This window comes from Scomber japonicus, chromosome 9 (genome assembly GCF_027409825.1).
Source record: "Scomber japonicus isolate fScoJap1 chromosome 9, fScoJap1.pri, whole genome shotgun sequence".
Taxonomy (NCBI): domain Eukaryota; kingdom Metazoa; phylum Chordata; class Actinopteri; order Scombriformes; family Scombridae; genus Scomber; species Scomber japonicus.
In genome coordinates this window covers 37987536-38010617 of record NC_070586.1, presented here as the reverse complement: position 1 = coordinate 38010617, position 23082 = coordinate 37987536, and the positions used below count along the sequence as shown (strand labels likewise).

The following is a 23082-nucleotide window of genomic DNA, read 5'->3' as shown; positions in this document are numbered from 1 at the left end:
TTTATATACATAGTAGAGTTGTTAGCTAACTGTAATTATTTAACCAGTAGTGGAGTATTACAATGTTTTCAATAGCAGTTATGTGTTTGTCTGCTCTACTAGCACACACATAATGACATGTGTTATATTAAAGTATAAGGATGATGCAAAACACATTCCTGCCATCTGCAGAGGGCCTTACTATATGTCATGAAACATTAGGAAAAAGAAGATCCAGAGGAAAAGTTAGGATAATTATCCGGGCAAAGCAGACAACAGGCATGAGCAGACCCTCGGGGCTCCAGATCCATGTTTGCTAGTTGGTCTGTGGTCATGTAATTCATTGCAAATGTGTTTGGAAAAGTGCACCACTAAATCCAGCCTGCACCTGGACTATACGTTGCAAAATGTATGTTGTATACATTCCTAAATGAACAAGTGTGCGGCAAATAACCAAAAAGGGGGTCAGTCACAGTTAGTTTTTGCCTCAGCATATCACTCATGGGTTAATCCAGTCATATGAGCAGGTAAGACGTCTTAAACTCAGACTAGTGGGGCAACTTTACATAAAAAGAAACAAGGTTTGACAAAAAAAAAAGGTTGAACTTTTTTGACATTTTTGCCTGTATTCAAACATGTTAGTCCCAAAGAATACACAAAAGGCCAAGATTGCACAGCTTTTGCGGTTGCTTAACTGGTGCAAATTTCAAGCAACCATAAATGATGAACCACGTCAAACTGTAATACCAAGCAAAATACATCATCGTGCACCTGTTTTACATAAATATATGTCAATTTGGCAATATGCATACAATCTGCACAAAATTGGCACCTTCCTATGCAAATAGCAATGTGGTAAAAAAAAAAAGTCTAAATGAAGAGCAGCACACATTTCCACATGCCGTTGGGTTCTCGTAGTTGTTGTTAACAGCACACACTCACTCACTGGCCAAAAGTGTGTTTTTGTGAATTTCACTTAATTTAAATATGTCTTTGTTCATATTAATGCTTCACTGAAATGTTCCATTCTGTCTACCGAAAACCTTTTTTCAGGTATTGAATGCTGATTTTCGATTGCACTATAAAAATAATTCAGTTCCTTTAAATCTGTTTTAATACTTTAAAAAATAAGAAACAGGTACAATATGAATACAGTTACTTTACATAAATCACTCACTCATAGATCAATCATTTAGAATTTTTAGTTTTCTTTAATACAAAAAAAGATATGAACTGAACAGAAGGTATCCACATTCTTAGCACTACATCAACCCAACTGAGAGAAAAACAACACAATTCATCCACATCCAACTTTGATACTAATGTACCAGTTACAAAGAATGAAACAGAGTCTGACCAGGTCTCTGTTTTATCTAAGAAATAACACTTGAATAGTGAATAATGAATACTCACTCTACTGGCAGGCTCAAGGAATCTCTTCATGGTCCAGCTGAGAGCAGGGGAACCTTCTTCCTGCCTGTCCTTCATTGTTGGGGAGGGGCTCTTACAGGACAGGCCTGTAGATTGAAACTGAGGTATGTAATCCTGGATGGTCTCAGACACTCAGATTACAAGATTAGGAGCCAAATCCACAAAGGATTGTGCATCATTTTGCAGCTGCTACACCAGTGCAAATGAGATAAAAGGATAGTGTGTAATTCACAAAGCAGCTGATAAGGGTGAAATACAGGTGCAAACTGTGCTGCCAAGTAAATAGCATCATGCACCTGCTCCACTTACCTGTATGTAAATTAGGTACATTACATACATTTGATGCATAATTGGCCCCTTTCTGTGCAAGTAAGTGTAGTTATAAGAACAGTCTATTTCACAAAGATCAGCACTAACTGCAACTGTAACATGGACACCTTTAAAATATGAACATTAACCTGTAAAATGATTCATGTATGATAAATAAAAGAAGAGGAAAGTCCAATATAAATATAGATTAACATATCAAACCTTGGGAGTGAGATGAATGTCTGTTCTTGTTCATTTTGTCCCGGTGTGTGGATCGAGCTATAATATGATCCATCTCCTGTTCTGAGACCTGAGAAAAAACAATCAGATGCAGGAGTTTTATCACAACTGTTTCAAAGGTTCAGAATAACCACTGAGTATAACTGGTCAATGAAAATCTAGAACAACACTACACTGGCAATGAGAGAGAGAGAGAGAGAGAGAGAGAGAGAGAGAGAGAGAGAGAGAGAGAGAGAGAGAGAGTGTGTTTGAGTGAGTGAGTGAGTGAGTGAGTGAGAGAGTGTGAGTGAGTGAGTGAGTGAATGAGTGAGTGTGAGAGAGAGAGAGAGAGAGAGAGAGAGAGAGAGAGAGAGAGAGAGAGAGAGAGAGAGAGAGAGAGAGAGAGAGAGAGAGAGAGAGAGAGAGAGAGAGAGGGGGAGGAAAATCGTTTTTGTAGTGTTCTGATCTGATATGAGAAGAATCTCCTCAACAATTTAGAATTTGCCCTCTCACAGAATTTCATAGTGGTATTACTTTTGTTATGCATAAGAGATCAAAATTGCATATTAAATGTACAATGTTAAAATCTGATACAAGATACACATCTTTATATTTGTGCTTTTACATTTATCTGAAAACATTCAGTTCAGACTCATACTGAGAATGGATCAGTGTATACACACAGATGAACACTTACTTTGGGGTTGGGGTGCCTGCTTATAATGAGACTGACTGGACCAGGGCCACATTCACTGAGGATAGCGTAGGCCTCACTGAGAGCAGCATGACGAAGACTCACAGAGTCAACCTCAAGTATCTGATCTCCACGACTGCAGAGAGAAGTATCAGCATCATTATGTTGTTCATTTGAGATTAATATGTGGACACAACTTTATCCAGCAGTTTGCAATTTAAAGTGTTACCTGAGCCTGCCATCCATCTTGGCCACAGATCCCAGAGCCAGACTATGGATGTAGATGCCAGGAGCAGAGTTCTCCAGGGTCAGACAACAAACAACAATCCCCAGACCAACACCAGGCTCTAAAATATTCAACATCCACTATGAAAAAAAGGTGCTCTCAAAAAAGTTATGCATCACTACCAAACTAAGATCTTCTTTATGGACAGCTGGTACACATACAGAATTCTATCCCAGGTTGGGCCCATTGGTTCCACTGAAGGGAAACCATCAAACATTTTAGCATACAATATTTTAGACAACAGTGTTCTTCCAACTTTGTGTTAGGCCCTTTCCAGTTTCAACATGAGTACACCTGTACACAAAGCCAGCTCATTAAAATAATATTTTCCCAGTTTCTTATACGGGAACTTGACAGGCCTGCACAGAGCCCTGATCTACCACTTCCAACATTTTTGTTGACATGAACATGAACTGCAACACTGAATGTGAGCCAGACCTTATCAATCAATGTCAGAATCAGCTTTAATGGCCAAGTATGTTTAAGTATACAAGGAATTTGATCCTGGTTTAGTCATGTATAGGTGAAACTGTTTCTGGGAACAGGATACAAAGAGTGCTAAGTGTGAAGAGTGCTGGAATAAACACTGATGTTACTTTATATACATAGAGTATGTGGTTATGTACAGTATATGCAGCCTGGATAAATATAGGATAATGAATGAAATGTATATATAAGTTATCAGTGCTCTTGTGTCTGAATGGGAACAAATTCCTGCAACCAGGTTTCACAATGTGGAGGAGTTTTTCTGTTACAGCAGCAGATGAATGCACATGGCATTGCAATCACTTGTACTGGTACAATAACACATATGGCTGGAATGTTTGGGCGATTACATACTTTGTGTGGATGTTCACATACTTCTGGCCATAAGTGTGTACTTTACACCTGTGACCGCTTTGAACTGTTTGCATTAGTGACTGTTACAATGACTTGTAACATTGTAGCACTGGTAACAGGACATGGTTTGAGGGTGAAAGTGAGTCAGGGCTTTGAGGCTGGACAGGAGCACTGGAATATGCCAGGGATTAAGGATATTTATTGTTTCAGGCCGTGGTGAGCTGCTGTCAGCGGTTTATGTGAGCTGTGTGCAGAGGGAGTAAAGCAGCCTCATACTGTGTCATTCACAACTGCACTACACTTTTGTTTTGATTTAACTGTATTCATGCAAATGTGACCACTTCAGTGTTTTGTAGTGTGCATGTGATACCCACAAACAAGCCATGGATAAGTTCCCAGACACTCTCTCTCTCTACTCTCTCTCTCTCTCTCTCTCTCTCTCTCTCTCACCTGTAAATGTCAAATATAATAAACATGACCTAAATATATATACAATACATATTATATAAATTTATTGCTACTGCCGGCTCACTCATTCACACAACTGTTTCTGTTTCCTTGCTGCTGCTATCATCTAAACAATTATGAATAACAAAACAGAAGCAAACATTTGTAAGCTAAGTCAGCTGACCTTTACTAAGTGTGACCTCCATGATGATGCAGTCTTTTGGACCAGGACCAGGCCTGCGGCTATCAGCTTCTTCAAACCCAGAGGGGACTGGTGTTCCCCCGCTGGTATTGGAGTTGGGTGAGCTAGAGCGGCTAAGGGGGGTGGGGGTTGGACAAGGTGTCAGACTGGGACTGCGTAGACGAGTTCGAATGGTCAGTGTCACCACACCCTTCTTCAGTTGCTGTGGGAAGAACAGGAGGTTAAATGTTGTGGCAGTGAAGATGAAAATAATTGGAGCTTCAAACATTGCCATTGTTCCTAAAACAAGTCCTTGGTCCTCTCTTCACAAAAACATGAAGTCCTACCTGCCTACAATGTGAGGATAAAAATACATCTATATAAATTCATTAAACACATTATTTTGTCTGACAAAAATTTAAAAAACAAAAACAAAGCACTTTTTAGAAATACAGAAGGTTGCGATATCAAGCAGTGCGCTCAAAACATCACTCTTGATATCATTAAACTATATCTGCATTGAGAGTTACAGTGTGTGGACTTTCTTCTGCCTTTTACAGGAAATAGAAAAGGTGTTGCTGGATAACATTTCTCTAGCTTTCATATCTGTCCTAATGGTTTTAAACAACTCTGATAGACAGAATCCATAGGAAACATGCAGTCTACCTTGAAGGTCTGGATGGCCTGTTGATGGGTGAGTCCTTGGAGAGACTCGCCGTTCACTTCCAGAATCTCATCACCTGCACACACAAACTCACAGTGAGACTGAGATGGATGTTCAACAGAAACATAAATGTATAGGCAAAGCCAGTGGTGGAACAAGCATTCAGATCCTTGACTCAAGTAAAATTACCAGTACAGCAATGTAAAGATACTCCATTACAAGTAACAGTTGTCCATGAAAAAAACCTACTAAGTAAACATACATAAGTATTAGCAAAATAAAGTTTAAGTATTGAGGTAAAAATACTTGTTTAGTTACTCTGATTGTTAAATCAGAGATTGTGAGATAATTGATGGGAGAGAAAAACAGGATATACACAAATATGTTTTCAGTTTTTGGACTTTTTCTCTAATCTTTGATTTTTGCTGAAATATTGGATCATTTGAACATTTATTGAAATGAAAGCATGTGAGAAGTTTAGAGGGAAAAATCACTATTTGGTGGAGCTGTTAACAACTCAAAGACATCTGAAATGTGAGCCCGTTTTTTATTTTAAAAGCTTGTTATATTATCCATTGTGTCAAATCTTCATCTGAAAAGTAACTAAAGCTGTTAAATAAATGTAGTGGAGTAGAAAGTACAATATTTCCCTCTGACATGTGGTGGAAGCATCAAATAGAAATACTCAAGTAAAGTACAAGTACAGTAGCTTAAAATTGTACTTAAGTGCAGTACTTGAGTAAAGCACGTTTGGTTACTTTCCACCACTGGCTAAAATAGCATAACTTTTCATAATGCAGATTCTCACCCTCAATAACTTTTCATCAGTTTTCACCATATTAATTGTGCTGTTCTGGAAAAGATTTGACTAATAATCCACAGGTTTTACATTAGGATGCAATATTGAAACTTGCACTGTGTGTGATCTGAAAGAAGAAATACTTCAGACCAACATTACACTAATTTGGGCCTCCTGCCATTATATACACAACCCACAGTTTTTCAAGAAAACTATGTGATATGGACCTATACACTAACCTCTCATTATGATTTCACTATTGATTTTCAGCTGAACCACTAACAGTTACACCGGTTGTATTTAAACTCAGTTTATACTGTGTTTTTAAAAGGTGGGGTTCAAATACAAATCATGTATAAATAGCAACAGAAAACAACTGAATGCAGAAAATGAAGCAGACTAGGCAATTTCTAACAATTTCCAGTATAAACCACTTCCACTCCTGGTATTAATCCAAATGATATGACAATATTATTACATACAGACAGCAGCTTTACATTACACCCCTATTATATATCTACTCAACTCAATAGCATGGAATGAAAAGGAATGGTTACCCTCTTTCAGTCGTCCATCAGCTGCTGCAGCTCCATGAGGGAAAATAGTCTTGACAAAAATCCCCATCTGACCACGTGCTGAGTCCTGCCCACCGACAATACTGAAGCCTAGGCCCTGCAAAAGTTCAATCTCTATGAATATCAGATACAAAGTAGTCTGTGCACAGTTGTTGTGTGTATTTTATTTGATTGTTGATGGTGGTGACACAAGAGAGAAGGGATAACAAATAACAGGTCATGGCCGATAAACTCACATTCCATGCTGATCCCCTTTCTGTTGTTCCCCTTCTAACCTCTCCTTCTAACCTCTCCTTCTGACCTCTCCTTCTAACCTCTCCTTCTGACCTCTCCTTCTAACCTCTCCTTCTAACCTCTCCTTCTAACCTCTCCTTCTAACCTCTCCTTCTAACCTCTCCTTCTAACCTCTCCTTCTGACCTCTCCTTCTAACCTCTCCTTCTGACCTCTCCTTCTAACCTCTCCTTCTAACCTCTCCTTCTAACCTCTCCTTCTAACCTCTCCTTCTGACCTCTCCTTCTAACCTCTCCTTCTGACCTCTCCTTCTGACCTCTCCTTCTAACCTCTCCTTCTGACCTCTCCTTCTAACCTCTCCTTCTAACCTCTCCTTCTGACCTCTCCTTCTAACCTCTCCTTCTGACCTATCCTTCTAACCTCTCCTTCTAACCTCTCCTTCTAACCTCTCCTTCTGACCTCTCCTTCTAACCTCTCCTTCTGACCTATCCTTCTGACCTCTCCTTCTAACCTCTCCTTCTAACCTCTCCTTCTGACCTCTCCTTCTAACCTCTCCTTCTGACCTATCCTTCTAACCTCTCCTTCTAACCTCTCCTTCTAACCTCTCCTTCTGACCTATCCTTCTAACCTCTCCTTCTAACCTCTCCTTCTTGGTGCGTTCTGACTTTCTAATGCATGTCGACTACAAATTAGCAATATGTGATATTACTTGTTTAACTTGATCCCACAGAGCATCATTCTCAGTATTGCAACATGACTTACAGATCCCCTCCAGGCATGTTTTATAAGTCCAGTGGTATAATTAAGTGACATTTAACAGAAAAGAGTTGGCAGAAATAGAGTAGAATATTCATAAACATGTTTTACTAAGTGTATAATTCCATGAAAATAAGAACTGTTATGTTTTTGCTACCCTAGAAAGAGCTCTTTACACCTACACAGGGAGTGGGTCCCCTTCCACAGAGGCTGCCATATTGCAGACACTGGCTGTGGAGAGGGCCTTTTGTGTTTTTTGTTTAGTAGATACGTTAGGTTCTCCTACATGCTTAGCAGTTTCAAAATGTGATTATGTGTTATCTGCTCTAGTCCCAGAAATACATTTGAGTATGGTTGCTGGTATTGATAACTTTATGTGTGATCACAGTGATCATTTGTTTGCCAGACTCTGCAGCATCTGCAAGGTCCTTTAGTATATTTAGTTTCTCCACAACGGACAAACTAAACAGTGGCTGTAGAGAGGGCCTTCAGAGTTTTTTCTGAGTTCTGTGATCAACATAGGTAGGTGTTGAACAGATGAAAGGGGAAAGTGGGGGGTATTCAGCTGGTTCAGCTGCAACCTAATTGCAAGATGCCACTAAATCTTACACATTGGCCCTTTGAAAGAATTTGGCAGTCCCATTTTACCAGCTTCAAGGACACAGTGATACAATGATCCAAAAATAATTTTCTGAGATGATAATTTGTCTTGAACACATGTAAACACATATGTACTTCTTTTAGGTGATATCTTCATTTGCAATACCAGCTTTTCCCCCCCTGACTACTAGATGCCACTAAATTCTACACACTGGACCTTTAAGGCATATAAAATACTCTGTTTGGAACAATCAGTTGTGTCTTTTTTTCCACAAAAAGTGAAATGACCAATTTAAAAATGTTTAAAATCATCTTCATTTTCAAAGATTTCTTATACACTCTATGATATGTGTAGTGTAATATGGCATGCTTTTAAGGGTTTACTACAAATAAGAATCAGAAAAAAGAATTTTACAATAAATAAAATAAATTAAATTGGTTGTTGGAAAGTGTCTAGAGTAAACCATGTCAGGAAACATTATAACCAGGCTGTGGTTGAAACAACACACACATGCTTTTCTTATTGTGAGCTTACATTCTCAGAATTCATTCTCTGAGCTTTATTCAAGCTTTAATGTCAAAGCAGGGCACTCACCTTGCCCTGGCCTTTCATCAGCACTATACTGGAGATAATGGATGGCTGTGCCAGTCGCCATGGTGACTCCACTTGAATGGTACTCAGGGAGCGAGCTGATTTCTTTATGATCTGATATTCCTAAGAAGGGGATTAATATAAAAAGCAGAGAGTGTGAGACAAATTCATCCTGTAAAAATGACATTATTTATGATTAGTACAGAACATGTTTATTAACAGTGACACACAGAGAATGTAATTTCATCAAATTACATTACATTACATTATAATAACATAAATCAACTGATTTACAACCAAATAAATTACTGCAGATGAAGTGGTAGTGTATGGGATGATGCACTACTGTCCACTGTAGTGACCACTATGTGTGAAAGGCTTAGTGTGAAATTACTACAGAAGTAGGCTAAACATGTAGTTCAGTCTTCTATATTCTCTGCCAGAAGACCTTTAAAGAGTTTGCAATTCCTACTTAATTAAAATTAATTAATTAAGCTGAGAGAAAGTACAGGAGACAGCAGAGAATCAGACTAAATAAAAACAAATACATACATTTATGAATAGATGGAAGCTACTGCTAACAACTAACAGCCAAAATTGTTAGCAGCACCCAAAAGTAGTATAAGGGCCCAACTAATTTTTCTTCCATACTGCACAGTATCATGATGTGATATACAGTATAATTTACACCTTCAGTTGTATAAAGAACAAGATGAGGCGTTCACTGACCTGTCTCACACCTGCAGTATCCAGTTGTTGAGGTAAGGAGTGTTTACGTCGGCCTGGTGGAGGCTTCTCCACTACGTCACAGCTGCTCCCACCATTCTCCACAAACAGCTCATCATCCTCACCCACTGACTCCAGGCGACTGCTGCCCCCTGAGCCATGACAGGGAACAACTTCACTCCTTTACATACAGGTAGCTTTTTATTTTATGTATATTTTAAAAATCATTTCAAAACAAATAAAATGATTGCACATTGTGCTAGGCTCGGAATAATATGAGCGTTAATGCAAAGGCAGGCAAAGCAGATAAAGGCCAGAAAAATAACTGTACTGCACACAGTTCCAACATGGAAGTCAAGCCCTGAAAGTTCCTGTATCACTTGTCATGTATTGAGTCTGTCTATAATATATCTCTAAGCATGAACAGATGTACCAATGTAATTATTTAGGTGTACTGATTAAACACTAAAAATGGTTATACTGAGTGCCAGGAATAGATGCATTGTTTCTACTCATAACAAAATACATCTTTGTTGTTAAAGCACAACCTATTTCTGTGAGTTACCAACCCTGGGATCGACTGCAGAGTTTCATGGGTGTGGGGCTAGAGCAGGATGCTTTGGGTGCCTCTCCCTGACTTTGTTCTTCTAGTTTCTCCAGATTAGTCAACTGCAAGGAAAACAACACAGAGATTTTCAGCACATCTCTCCATGTACAGCTATGGACAGTCTGCTGAGTGAAATAGTGTCAGAGAAAGATGCCTGGGTGGCTTTCCTTAGCCTGCTTGCCACCACCACTTTAGTCCAAATACCCTCCACATGGCCCAGGTTCATTCTGTTTTGTGAGACAGGCAGCAACTATAGATAGGATCAAACTCAGTTGAAGACCGTGTAAAGTGATTTTCTTCTAAACACATTAAATAGTTCATGAATGTATTTCTAAAAAAGGTGTAAAAAGCATTTCAACCATTTAGATTTGAATTGTGGAGCTAGGCTTCATAAACTGTGTTTCAAGATTTCTGTGTTCAGGATTTAGTGGGCGGATCTGATTAGCATAAACCCGCCCCTGCTGCTGTAGAGATATAAATACATTCAGCACACACTACTACTACGGTCTACAGTTAGCCAGTTAGCAGAGTTAGCCGCGAGCAAGTCGCCGAGTTAGCCGCCAAGCTAGCAGCTGAGTTAGCAGCAGAAAGCTCTCAAACGTAGTGTCCATGTTTCTGGTAGAGGTGGTGACTTTGATTGACAGGTGACACTTGGTAGGGGGCGGGGTTTCAGCAAGTTTTACACAATTTTGAAGCCTAATTTCATATATTTTTTCATAGATTTTTTTTAAAGCCTTCAAATTTGGCAGGGTCAAACTCAGAACACATATTTATTCCTACTTTACACAGTCTTTAAGTGCTACACACAAAACGACACATGAACATTTAATATGTGTGTGTACCAGGTAGGGGCTGTGCAGACTGGTGCTGCTCTTAGAGGTCTGGGGTGAGCGAGGCAGAGCAGTCTGAGACAGGGAGGATGAGGAGCTGCAGGTGCTGACCAGGTCTGGCAGACTGGTGGATGGGAAGTGCTGGAAACCCACATCTGACTCCTCCTGCAGAGACAGTAGGAAAGTAATGCAAGTAGAGATGCATGGTATGTTAGACACATAGCTCTGGGGAGCCTTGCTAGCCGAGCGGTTACTATGCATGCCACATAATGTCAGCATCCCTGGTTCGATTCCAGCAAGAAACCTTTGCTGCAGGTCACCCCCCCCCCCCCCCTCCAGACCAGTATTTAAACTGTAAAAAACAAAAAAATAATAAAAAACAAAACAACATGCACATCCGCTACCCCAGTTGGGGATGGGTGCTGGACCAAAAAACAACTGTAAGAGAAAAGAGAAAAGTCCACACACCATAGGAGCTCCCATGCAGGTATAATTTTAATAAAGCATAATGTTTCGAGCCATACTGTCTCTTCTTCAGATGCTAAAAGTATTGACTGTGACACATTTTTTGTTTTTTGTCTTTGTGCTTTAACATAGAAATAAAGAAATGGCAATGACAGGGTAGCTGTGGCTCAGGAGGTAGAGAGGTCGTCCACCAATCGGTAGATTGGTTGTTCGATTCCTGGCTCCTCCTATCTGCATGTTGTGTTCTTGAGCAGGATACTTAGGCTGTGTACCAATTTGGTCCTAATTGCGAGGCTGCATCCTCGAAGTGTGCATTTCGAGGCCGATTACGTCACAACGCCGCGCGAAGGCTGTCCCAATTCGAAGACTCCTTCAAATGCGGCCTTCTTTTCCCTCTTTTTCGAGGATGCATCGCTACTATCCTTCGCGGCCTCCCAAATCCCAAGATCCTTTGCGCGGCGCTGTTCAGTGCCGCGAAAACACAACAATGGCGACACCAACAGGTGAAGACTTTTCATTCAAGTGTAAGTATTGGTTTGTTTTATTTAATTATTTTTACTTATTACTACTTATACTTTTATACTTTTACTAATTACTTATATTTTATTACTTGACTTATATCTTATATATATATATATAAATGGACTAAGATGAACAAATTTATATTTTAATGAAGAGCTACGTTTGGGATTATCACTATTATATGTTATACTTCATTATTATCATTATTATGATAATTTTTTGCTATATTAGAACCCTTTTGTCTGTTGACATAGTAAAAAAAAACATGTTTTACATTACATTTTGTTTTATTTTTGTTTTAGGGAGCAAGGAGCAAACCGAGCTCCTGATTAAACAAAGAGGGGAAAATGACCATCTATTCACGGGGGCCAAAAACTCCGCCACGGCGGGATGGAGGTAAGGCTGATGTCCATTTTTGTACATCTTTGCATCCCTGTGTTGATGTGATCTTGTGTTTACCTTTTCTCTTGCTTCCCTCTGTGTTTAGAGCAATACTGGAAAAGATTGGGCTGGAGGGGAAGGTCCAGCCCTACCAGGTCAAAAAAAAATGGGACAATTTAAAAAAAAATAAATAAAGTAGGTAGCCTATGGTTTGGATTAGTTTTACTGTTACTAAATACTTTTGCTGAAAATTGCTGACATGATTGATTTCCACTGCCTTAGGATTGCAAATATCCAGGGACAGGGGAGGGGGCCAGTGGCAAGCCCACTGCTGGCACTTGGCCGTGGTTTGTCCTCATGGATGAGGTACTGGGGCAGAGGCCATCTATTACCCCCCCTGTCCTCATTGCCTCCATCCGTGAGGACACACCAGGGTCAAGTGCCGCAGTGGGTGAGCAGGAGGGTGAAGAGGAGGAGGAGGACCAGCCAGGGCCCAGGAGGAAGAGGAGGAGGGAGGATGACCTCCTTGACCTCATAAAGGAGGACATGAGAAGGCAAAATGAGGCAGAGGAGAGGAGGGAGCAGGAGGGGAAAGACAGGATGGAGAGGCTCTTCTCTCTCCTGGAAAAAGTAATAGAAAAATAAATATACATCTATATAGATGTGTTTAATTTGATTTTATTTATGAACTGTGTTTATTTATGATTTTTCTTTATTTTTTATTTGATTGTGAAGATTTTGATGTTTTATGTTGTTATTAAATAACAAATATTGTTCATTGTTACACGTCTATTCCATTTAGTATTTACAACTTCAGTACAATTTATAACAGGGTTGCATAAAGTGCTACTGTTCAGGAAGAACAAGGGATTAAATATTTTCTTTTATTATCAAGTGATGAAACATTTCACTATTTACAAAAATTACATCAGAAATAACTATTTACAGATTATTATTATTTTATTATTCTTTCTCTTGTGTGTTTTCCTTCTTTCTTTCTTTCTTGTGTGTTTTCCTTCTTTCTTCTCCTTTCCTTTATTCTTCTCCTTTCTTCTCTCTTATAATTTTGTCAGCTTTTTCACCGTCTTTTCGGTCGTGGCGTCTTTCTCGTCTTATGGGCGGGAACAGCTGGTGACGCAACCAGGAAATGCCTCGAAGGCTAGACCGTCTCATTTCACAACGGTTGATGCGTCCTTCGGAGGTTCCTCAAGGCTGCATCCTTCGAAGGCCGCAAAGGCCGCGTCCTTCGAGGATGCAGCCTCGCAGTTGGGTCCAAATTGAGACACAGCCTTAACCCCAAATCGCACCCCCAAATGAAGGGTGTGTGAATGTGTTCAGGTTGGGATCCTACGTGGTAGCCCCTGCCATCAGTGACACATAGTGTAAAAGAGCTTTTAGCGGTTAAAAAGACTAGAAAAGTGCTATATAAGTACAGTCCAAATCTCAGCTCAATTTGAGGAGGTTAACATAAATATAGAAATCGCTGTGTGAGAGATATAGTCCTTTTAATATAGTGCCCAAAGTTCATGGGGTTAAAATGTATTATTTTAGGCTGGTGATATCCAAATAAATACCTGCATTGGGACTTTTACTAATACACCAGAAGTTAGACAAAATTATATTTCATATTTTGAAGAAAGTCCCCCAGTCATTGACATCAGCAGGCACTTTGCACCATGCCTTCACTGCAGACACCTTCACCTTCACATCTTTTCTCTGTCTGGTCTGCAGCAGATAGCATGCAGCTCAATAGGATGGAGATCAGGTAATATTCACCTCTTTGGTTGCTTTGGCTGCGTGTTTAGGATGGCTGTCCTGCTTTTTTTCAAATATGGTCCCATTCATTTTGTTGCATTTGTCTGAAAGCACATAATGCTCCTGTATATTTCTGCATTCATCCTCTGGCTTCTGTCAGCAGTGAAATTATCAATTAAGTGTGCCAGTTTCACACTCAAACATGAATTGTTACTTTTTTTCTCACACTTTCATCTGATAGAGGTTGAATTTTGTTTCATCAGATCATAGAGCTTTGTCCCAGAGCTCCACCACTTTCTTTTTGTATGTTTTTGTGAACTGCAGAATCCAAGAACACATGTCTGCCCATCCTGGAGAGTATTCTTAATGACTTTTTCCTGTGTGGCAGGCCATCAGTGGCACCTCACAGGGCACACACAAACATGTTCACACATCCATCAGTTTGAAACATTGAATATAGCAGCCTTGCTCTCGTGGCAAGACAGCCATGTTTCAAGCTTGCATAAAATAATATTTGGAATAGCCACATTTATTTTGAAATGACGTCTCCTTTGTGATTTGTGTTAGAACACTTACCCTGCTGGCTACCACCAGCTGGACCAGACCAGTAGTAGAGCGTAGGATAGCAACGGCCTCTTGATGAGTGAGACCCACCAGAGACTGACCGTTAACCATCAGCAACTCATCCCCAGCATGGAGACGACCATCCCTGTAACACACACACACACACACACACACACACACACACACACACACACACACACACACACACACACACACACGCACACACGTTTCTTATTCAGCTGTATTAGTATAGTTTTGTGTAGTATTGTATTTTATTTCCCCACTGGTCATTTATTGCCTCCTCTGGTATTGTTGTGCAGGAACGAATGTTGTTGATTACTGTTTGTTTATGTGAGGTTGGGCTTGTAGAAACTAAATTGCCCCTCGGGGATAAATAAAGCTGAATCTGAATCTGAATCTGAATCTGAATCTGAACTACTTATTTACTTTTTCAAGATGCCTTTTAACCTGCATCTGGATTTGCATTAAGACATAATGAGAGACAATTATGGGATACAGAAATCCTTCTAAAAATTCTGCTTCACTTATAGCTAATAGCTGTAACATTTTTTCAGACGTCATAATGATAATGATAATAATAATAATAATGATAATGATGAGAAGAAGAATATTCAAATTAAAATAATAGGAATTGAGATTTATTTTTTGTATTTATAATAGGCTCAACACAGTATGTAGATAAATAAAGAGTTGCTATACTGTAAGGCAGTGATCTCCAACCCTGCTCCTGGAGAGCTACTGTACTGCCCTGCATGTTTTAGGTTTTTCGAATTATTAACTCATTATCAAGCAGCTGAAGCTTGTAAAGGGCTTGATAACAAGTTCATTATTAGAATCAGGTGTGTTAGAGTGAAGAAAAACCTAAAAGAAAACCCTCCAGGAGCAGGGCTGGACACCACTGCTGTAAGGCAAATAAATGAAAACAGCTGATTTTGTCATTTAAAATGTGTCACAAATTGACTGTTAAAAGAGTTTAATGCCTTGGCATGCCTCATAAAAAATTAGGGTTAGGGGTTAGGGCTGGTTTTTCAGGCTGTAGATGTGTCAATACAAAGCAATACATTTATGTTGAGCAATATGTGTTCTCACATTTCAAACAGACACATTATTATTGCACAGATGGTTATATGCTGATATTTCTTGAATTTTAAAACTCTAAAAACTGTGAATTCTTATGTACTATAAATCTATCAGTATGTTAAAGATTGACTGAAGAGTGCAGATAGAGATAATGGAATATGAGCTACATGCACTTTTCTCTGATTTGATGAGGACTAACTGTACCTGTGGATGGCTCCCCCTTCCTCTATATAAGCTATAATGATGCCATGAGGAGAGCGCTTGGAGCCACGCCCCCCAGTTATTTGTATGCCCAGGCCCTCCTGACCCTTCACCAGGTGCATCTTCCAGATGTGACTGCCTTCTCTAGGCTAAAAGAGAGCACAAACAAACACAAATCCAACATATATCACATGGGAATATACATCACAAAGCTGAAAAAAGTAAATAAATAATGAACATGGTTAGACATTTTGAACAATTAGTATTAAATAAATGCAGGTGTGAGTATTTTAAAGGCTCATCTACACAGCAGTTTTGTGACCCACACATCTGAGACTGAATCCAAATGTTCACCCTCCTCCTGGACTACTGTGACATATTTACCCTCATCAGGTCAAGCCTGCAAGGGCGCTGGGCCACAAGGGGATAAAATGTGCTAAGATGGACTTAAGACCTCCAGTGTTTCCATGGAGATAAATTGAAATGAGGTCAGGGATTTTGATTTATCTTTCAAAGTGTTTTTCTCAATGGCTTCTAATGGTTTTGATATGTGCACGTCTGCTTATTTACTGTCAACTATTCTGGTGAGAACACTTCAGATTGTCCCTTTACACAAGCTGCTAAACACTGCTAATGTTGTTTACACATTAAATCTTCATTGTGGATCTTCACATTCTAGAGGGAAAAACAACCTCATCTAGTTTAGCAGATTATAATAAACTAATGAACCCTATAAGCCTGTTATTCTGTGTGTATATTATACAGAACTACATCAATTATTTAACCCTAACCCAGATGTCATCAATAGTAAATATTTAACAAGGCCTAGCCTATTGTCATTATTATTATGAGTTTTTGATAGTCTGTGAAATGATTTCTGTCATTGTCCACTGTCGTAATCTAAATGTGAGGAAATAAAAGCATGTATGATGGAGTCTGTATCTTTAAAATCAGTTTCTTTAAAACATTTGCTGATATGTATTTCAAAATTGAGGCTGGAGTTGAACATCACATCAAGATTTGGCACACACACACACACATACACACATACACACACACACACACACACACACACACACACACACACACACACACACACACACACACACACACACACACACACACACACAGTATGAAGAAGTATTGGGACAAAACTCTTAATCATTGAATTCAGAATTCACACTTGACACAGGTGTATAAAATGAAGCACCTGGCCATGCAGTGTGCATTTAAAAACATTAGTGAAAGAATAGATAGTTCTGAAGAGCTCAAGGAATTCCAGTGTGGTACTGTCATAGGATGCCACATGTAATAAGTTTGTGAAATGTCTTCCCTGTTAGATATACCACAGTCAACTGTAAGTGGTATTACTGAAAACTGGAAGCAATTAGAAATAACAGCAACCTAGCCACAAAGTGTCAGACCACGTAAGGTCACAGAGTGGGATCAACCAGTGCTGAGGCACATAGTGTGTAAAAGTCTCCAACGCTCATTGACTCAGTAACTACAGCGTTCCAATCTTCCTCTAGCATTAACATCTGTACAAAAACGGTGTGGTGGGAGCTTCATGGAATGGGTTTCCATGGTAGAGCAGCTGCATACAAGTCTTACATCACCAAGCACCATGCCAAGCATTGGATGGAGAGGTGTAGGTGTAAAGCATGCTGCCACTGGACTCTGTTGGTTACTTGGTTAGCAAACATATCTAAGCATGCTACAATAACTAAAATGATAAATTTAGTTATTTAGTTATTATCATGTGATAAACATCAGCATGTTAGCATTGTCATTGTGAGTAAAACACAGCTTCATGGAGTACTTAGCATGGCTGTGCACTTCATCTTGTTTAACCTCTGCACTGCTCGTGGCTTTATCAGACATTTGCAGACCTGGAAGGCTTTACGTAATAGAGGTCACCACCATCTAGAGCACAAACGTGCTGACTACAGCCATTAATCGTCCTTTACAATCCCTCTGATGTGCTGGGATGATACACCAGCTGTCTGTCTCAATCCTCTGACCCACAACTCAAACCACTATCCAGTTGTTGCAAAGGGGTGATCCTATTTATCCTCTCAGACATCTATACACATATCTGTCAACCACTGCACAACTGGCTGCTGGACCTGCACCAGGAAACTTAAATATGTAGTAAACTGGTATGATGGCTGTATGTCCACTAAGCACATTGGTGAAAACTAAGAGTGATTTGGTTTCCAGAGCTGAACTGAAACAGGCTTTGAGTTCCTTAACACAGTGTTCCTAATCAGCTGGTCTGGATTGGTGTATTGAATCATAACTATACCCCTTTTCCTACATCCGTCACGTACCCGACAAGGGGACTGTTTCAAGAAGCACGTTTCATAAACTCATAAACATGAACTCTGGGTTGACTAGCTGTCGAGCTTGACGAGCTGTCAAACTCAGAGTTTTGGGTTTCAGAACAGCTGATAACAGTTAGTTCAATCAACTCTGAGTCAAAGTAACTCTGAGTGAAGCTTCTGCATGAGGAGATACCAAGCCTCATCAATGGAACACAGATTAAATAAGTCACCATGACAACAGGAGAAACAAAGGGCTCAGTCCTCCTACTTCTCCCCAAAGGAGTTAGAAATATTAATGAGTGCATCCAGATGATGAATATATATATTTAAGAAAAAAAGCAATACAGTAATACTTTTAGCAGCAGTAAAAGAACATGACACTCTGACTGACAGTCAATGTGTGAGTATTAATGAAAAAGTGTGTGTGTGTGTGTGTGTGTGTGTGTGTGTGTGTGTGTGTGTGTGTGTGTGTGTGTGTGTGTGTGTGTGTGTGTAGTGCATTTAATATTCATGCAGACCCCAACAGGTACTAAACGTAGGCTTACTTGGCAGCAACTGAAGATGAAATATAAAATCTAGCTCAAACAAGTCAGGTATAATTTCATTACAAGCAAGTGTGATGATGTTTAGCTGCATTCAACATGTGATATATTTCAGTAGTTTGTCTAAGCAAAAATAGAGAGCCAACGGGAAAGGGGGGGGGGGGGGAGAGACAGACAGACAGAGAGAGAGAGAGAGAGAGAGAGAGAGAGAGAGAGAGAGAGAGAGAGAGAGAGAGAGAGAGAAGGTTAGGTTCACAGAGTATGTTGCCAGGGTAACTGACTCAGAGCTAAGCTGAGAGTTTCCTTCAATTCTGAGTCAACTAACTCAGAGTTTACACTAAACCTGCTTTATGAAACAGGCCCAAGCTCTACTAATGTGTTCAAACCCTGTCAGACCCATTCATGTTAGACAATGTCTGGTTGTCACTGCTACTGTAACAGAAACTCCAGTCTGTAGTTCATACATTTACATTGAATTAATGACTAAATAAAAGTAAAATGTACTGTTCTATACCACGGGTGTATTAATAGAGATATATTAACCCTAACCCTGACCCTCTTCAGTACAAAGGTGTAATCGAGAGAGCAAAGTAGTGCGACTCCTCACTTGTGCCGTTCTATCAACGCTCTGTATGTCAGCAGAGTGGCTTACCTGGTTTGAAGGTTCACTGCTAAATGAATCCATTTTATATTCCAACAGCTGACTGTGACACATTGCAGGCAGGGTGGCAGCACCTTGTATGTAGAGTGGCTGTTGAGAAGTTCTCATGTGAGAAACAGTGTCTGGGCTTTCCTCTGTGGGTGTATGAGTGGATAGGATGCAACCTGAATCATCTCCTGGTGGACTGACTCCTGCATCAGTGGAAATTGAAGAGTTGTGGCCATTGTAACAGCCCTGGACTTCTGAGTCAGTGCTGTCCCTGTCTCTGTTGTCTCGGTTGAAGAAGGATCGTGATATGACACCAAACTTGCGTGTGCGTTTGCAGTTCACTGAGCTGTCAGATGGTTCAGACGCAGCTCTGTCCTGCTGCTGGTTTTCACAGCTGTCACTGCCAACAGAGGTACTCACTCTGCCATCGACATCACAGGGAGGGGGAGGAGCCTTTCGCTTGACTCGCCGTAGCAGTATCAGGTAGATATAGCCTCCATTCCAGCACTGGTCAGCCAGGTAACTGTACAAATAAGTATAAGAGGGATAATGCTGTCATTACATACATATATGTCATAATATTCATAGGGCAACATTTCCTCTATGCATGCATTATGCATAAGTTTTACACTCAATAACATTTTAAAATGTGTAAAAATAACATGTATAAAGTGGACTTGGGTGATACACAGGAATCAGGAATGTGTAATTAAACTGTTTCTAGAAATGCTGAGTGCTCTCAGAATAAAGCATGGTGGCCTGGAAGTGCAAAATAACATTACAAAAGTGTGAAACACTTTAAAAAGGTTGAGACAAATGTACATGTTGGAAAACATTTTTACATATCATCCAACAAAATGACATGATCAAAACACTTTTACCAAGGACAAAACACACTTACATTTCAGAAAACTAATTTACAAGATGCAAAAATCGTTTACAAGCACTGATACATGAACAAGTGGTGAAACACTTCTAGCAGTCCCCAAACAAATGTACAAATGACACAATCTTCATAGACAGGGAATGTACCAATTGATAATGATATGAAATAACACAAATTTCTGTATCATTTCAGGAGTTGACCAAATAAAGGGACTCCCTTTAGGGGTGTTGTCAGAATCTAAGTCTTTCCAAGTTACATTATCAGTAACTAATATTTATCTGCAATTTAACTTGAACCCTGACTTAAGGCCAGCTCAGCAAGGGTTTTAACTGCTACTACTTGGAAAAACATACAGTTTTTATTTACTGTTAACTTGTCACAGCACACATAGACATCCAGGAATTAACTTGCAAACACACAAAAAAGGCTTATTGAACCTGATACCTGCAATAGTCTCAGGCTACAAGCATGTGCATGAGCATAAAAGCTTAACATCCACAGGTGTCGCTAATGAGAAAGAATTTCTGATTTCTACATACAGAACTGTTAAGAGGAAACTCTTAGCTAGGAACTTGTAGTGGCTCTCTAAGTCTAAGTGGTAAGATGAGATACTGAATAGGAATAAACTTTGATTCACCAGCCAGGACAGCTCTGTAGCTCAGTTTGCATTATAAAAGTCCTAGCAGGGTGCTTGTGTAACTGTGGTTTGCCAAGGCAGCTTCAATGCTGGTTTTAGAGGATTGTTTCTTTAATGTCATGATGTAAAGTGATTTTTAAGGTGTTTCAGTTATTTATTTTCATTGCATTTCATCATTGCAATCATTTTTTTCACTTCGCATGATTGATTCATGGTTTCATTAAAGTAGTCTTACCTGGCTCCACTGACATCTACTCCGACCATCAGCTGCCCATTCAGTGATAGCAGTTCGTCTCTCAGTTTGATCCTCCCACAAAGGGAGGCTGGGCTCCTCTTTCTCACTTCTGTCACCCAAATGCAGCCCACATCCATAATGGGGTTCTGGTCCCTCCTCCTCCTCGGGCCTCCCTTCTTTCTTCTATCAGGGTCCCCAAAAATAGGAATGTTCCCAAAGCTGAGGCCAAACTCAGCTGCATCCCCTTCCTCTTTACTGAGGCAAACAGCATGTACCTCAACATCTAACCCCTCCCTGCAGGAGGATGGGCTGGCTGATGTAGCTGTGTCATCCTCCATGAAGTTGAAACTGATGTATTCCACCAGTTTCTGAATGGCAGCCAGACACAGGGACATGTCCTTGATATTAAGACTGTTAACACCGCTGCTACTGCACACACTATCCCCTTCTCCATTTTGGTAGGAGTCCTGATCCACCTGCTGGAGGAAGAAGAAGAAGAACAACAAGAAGAAGAGTGACCAATGAACAAAGCTGGAAAATAACATTTGATGAAAAGCATTCAACAACAAATACTGAAATGTACTTTTTCAATATTCTGAAATGTTGAAACCGATACTGATTCTAGAATGAAAAATTCACTGATATGGTGGCCAATAAAATTAATTCTTGAACTGGAATGAAAACAGACCCTCTCTATGTAGATTGTTCACTGATTTTGCACTGATATGAGTTCTTACAAAGTGAACATTTTATAAATTTGATATACTGCATTAGATATTCCATATTTAATTAGAATTATGCACTAAAGATGCGTTTTTATTTAGGTCATCAGATATGATGGTCTTAAAAAACAGGAGTGGTGGAGTACCTTGAAGCAAGAATTGTCCTGATTTAGGTTGTACTCTTGCTGAGATCCCCTGGTCTGAGCCACAAGCCACTCCTCGAGCAGTGGGAGGATGCCCAGGGCGTTGTCCTGAGTGATGGGCATCCTGGCATCCTGGGCGTGTTGGCAGTCCCTCGCCAACAGCCACTCCAATGATGCTAACAGTCAGTACAAGTACAGGTACTAGTGTTTGCTGATAAATCCATCTCTGAACTGAAAGTCTGTGGCAGAGCCAAACCAAACACCATCGCTGTGCTTGTATGTGGTGGTGGTGGGTTGCTTCAGGGGAAATGGACCAGAGATTTCCAGATGAGCCGTGGTGGAAGATATCTGATCACTCAGCTGTGATATCTACGGTGTCAGGCCATTGCCTAAAGAGAACACAATAGTAGGTCACACTGTATTAGTAGATAAAAAGCTAAACAGAAATAATAAAGGTTAATAACAAGATGTTTTTTTTGTTTTGTACATTTACATACTGAGCATAGCTTAGAACAGCACAGGGCGAAAGCACAGGACTATTTACTCATATCAATGTACATGTGTTCATTTGATTTAAGATTGTTCATTGAATGCTATTGTTATGATGTCTGTTCATAGATAGCTTACTGTATGCCACAACACTCATTTGATGCTTCACATGTTACATTCAGTAACTAGGCCTTGCATGCAACTAACATTTTTTAACATTTTTCAACACTTAGTTAGTGAGACTTACTTAGATTCCTTGTGTGTTTTTACTCTTTTAGTACATTTAACTAAGTTTTCAGATTATGTGTTTTGCTTTGTCATTGTTTTAAATGGATGCTTTGTCTGTTTGATGTTGCACAAGAATGAGTTTTGTTTTTTTATGGTCTGACACCAGCAGTACAGTTCTTCTGGGGCTCCATTCACAATACAGGGCTCATATGTAAAGTGAGGAATCTGGGCTGTTCATTCATCCACATGCTTAACTACAGACAGAGAGCTGAGTGCAGCCACACCTGTGGCAGATATAGACAAAAATGCAGGCTACCATGAGACCACACTTTAATGACTATGCAGAGCTTGGACTTCAAATAAACTGTTGGGCTTTGTGGTACCATCTGTCTCTACTATTCCTGTACACTCCAACTGAAGGCAATCAGGGCCTGCACCGATCTGGCCTGAGCTGAATAGGAGAGGGTATAG

At 39.9% G+C, this 23082-nt stretch overlaps 1 protein-coding gene and 1 long non-coding RNA gene across 2 annotated transcripts in view; one reads left to right on the top strand and one right to left on the bottom strand.

The window, feature by feature from the left end:
- The window catches only part of pdzd2 (PDZ domain containing 2), a 33284-nt gene extending 11267 nt beyond the window's left edge, over window positions 1-22017 (bottom strand). The window contains exons 1-17 of the mRNA XM_053325616.1: window positions 21898-22017; window positions 21030-21508; window positions 19692-19794; window positions 19275-19646; window positions 15760-15905; window positions 14467-14599; window positions 10780-10932; window positions 9900-9999; window positions 9334-9482; window positions 8608-8727; window positions 6407-6521; window positions 5053-5126; window positions 4390-4609; window positions 2862-2979; window positions 2636-2768; window positions 1942-2029; window positions 1393-1496 (exon numbers count right to left, since the gene is read on the bottom strand). Of these exons, the coding sequence (XP_053181591.1) occupies window positions 1393-1496; window positions 1942-2029; window positions 2636-2768; window positions 2862-2979; window positions 4390-4609; window positions 5053-5126; window positions 6407-6521; window positions 8608-8727; window positions 9334-9482; window positions 9900-9999; window positions 10780-10932; window positions 14467-14599; window positions 15760-15905; window positions 19275-19646; window positions 19692-19794; window positions 21030-21508; window positions 21898-22017 (2727 nt within the window). The remainder of the gene's footprint in view (window positions 1-1392; window positions 1497-1941; window positions 2030-2635; window positions 2769-2861; window positions 2980-4389; window positions 4610-5052; window positions 5127-6406; window positions 6522-8607; window positions 8728-9333; window positions 9483-9899; window positions 10000-10779; window positions 10933-14466; window positions 14600-15759; window positions 15906-19274; window positions 19647-19691; window positions 19795-21029; window positions 21509-21897) is intronic.
- Window positions 11696-12257, top strand: LOC128365327 (uncharacterized). The gene is made up of 3 exons (XR_008321802.1): window positions 11696-11756; window positions 12057-12150; window positions 12242-12257. It is a non-coding gene; the product is annotated as an uncharacterized LOC128365327 (long non-coding RNA).
- Window positions 22018-23082: the final 1065 nt, after the last annotated feature.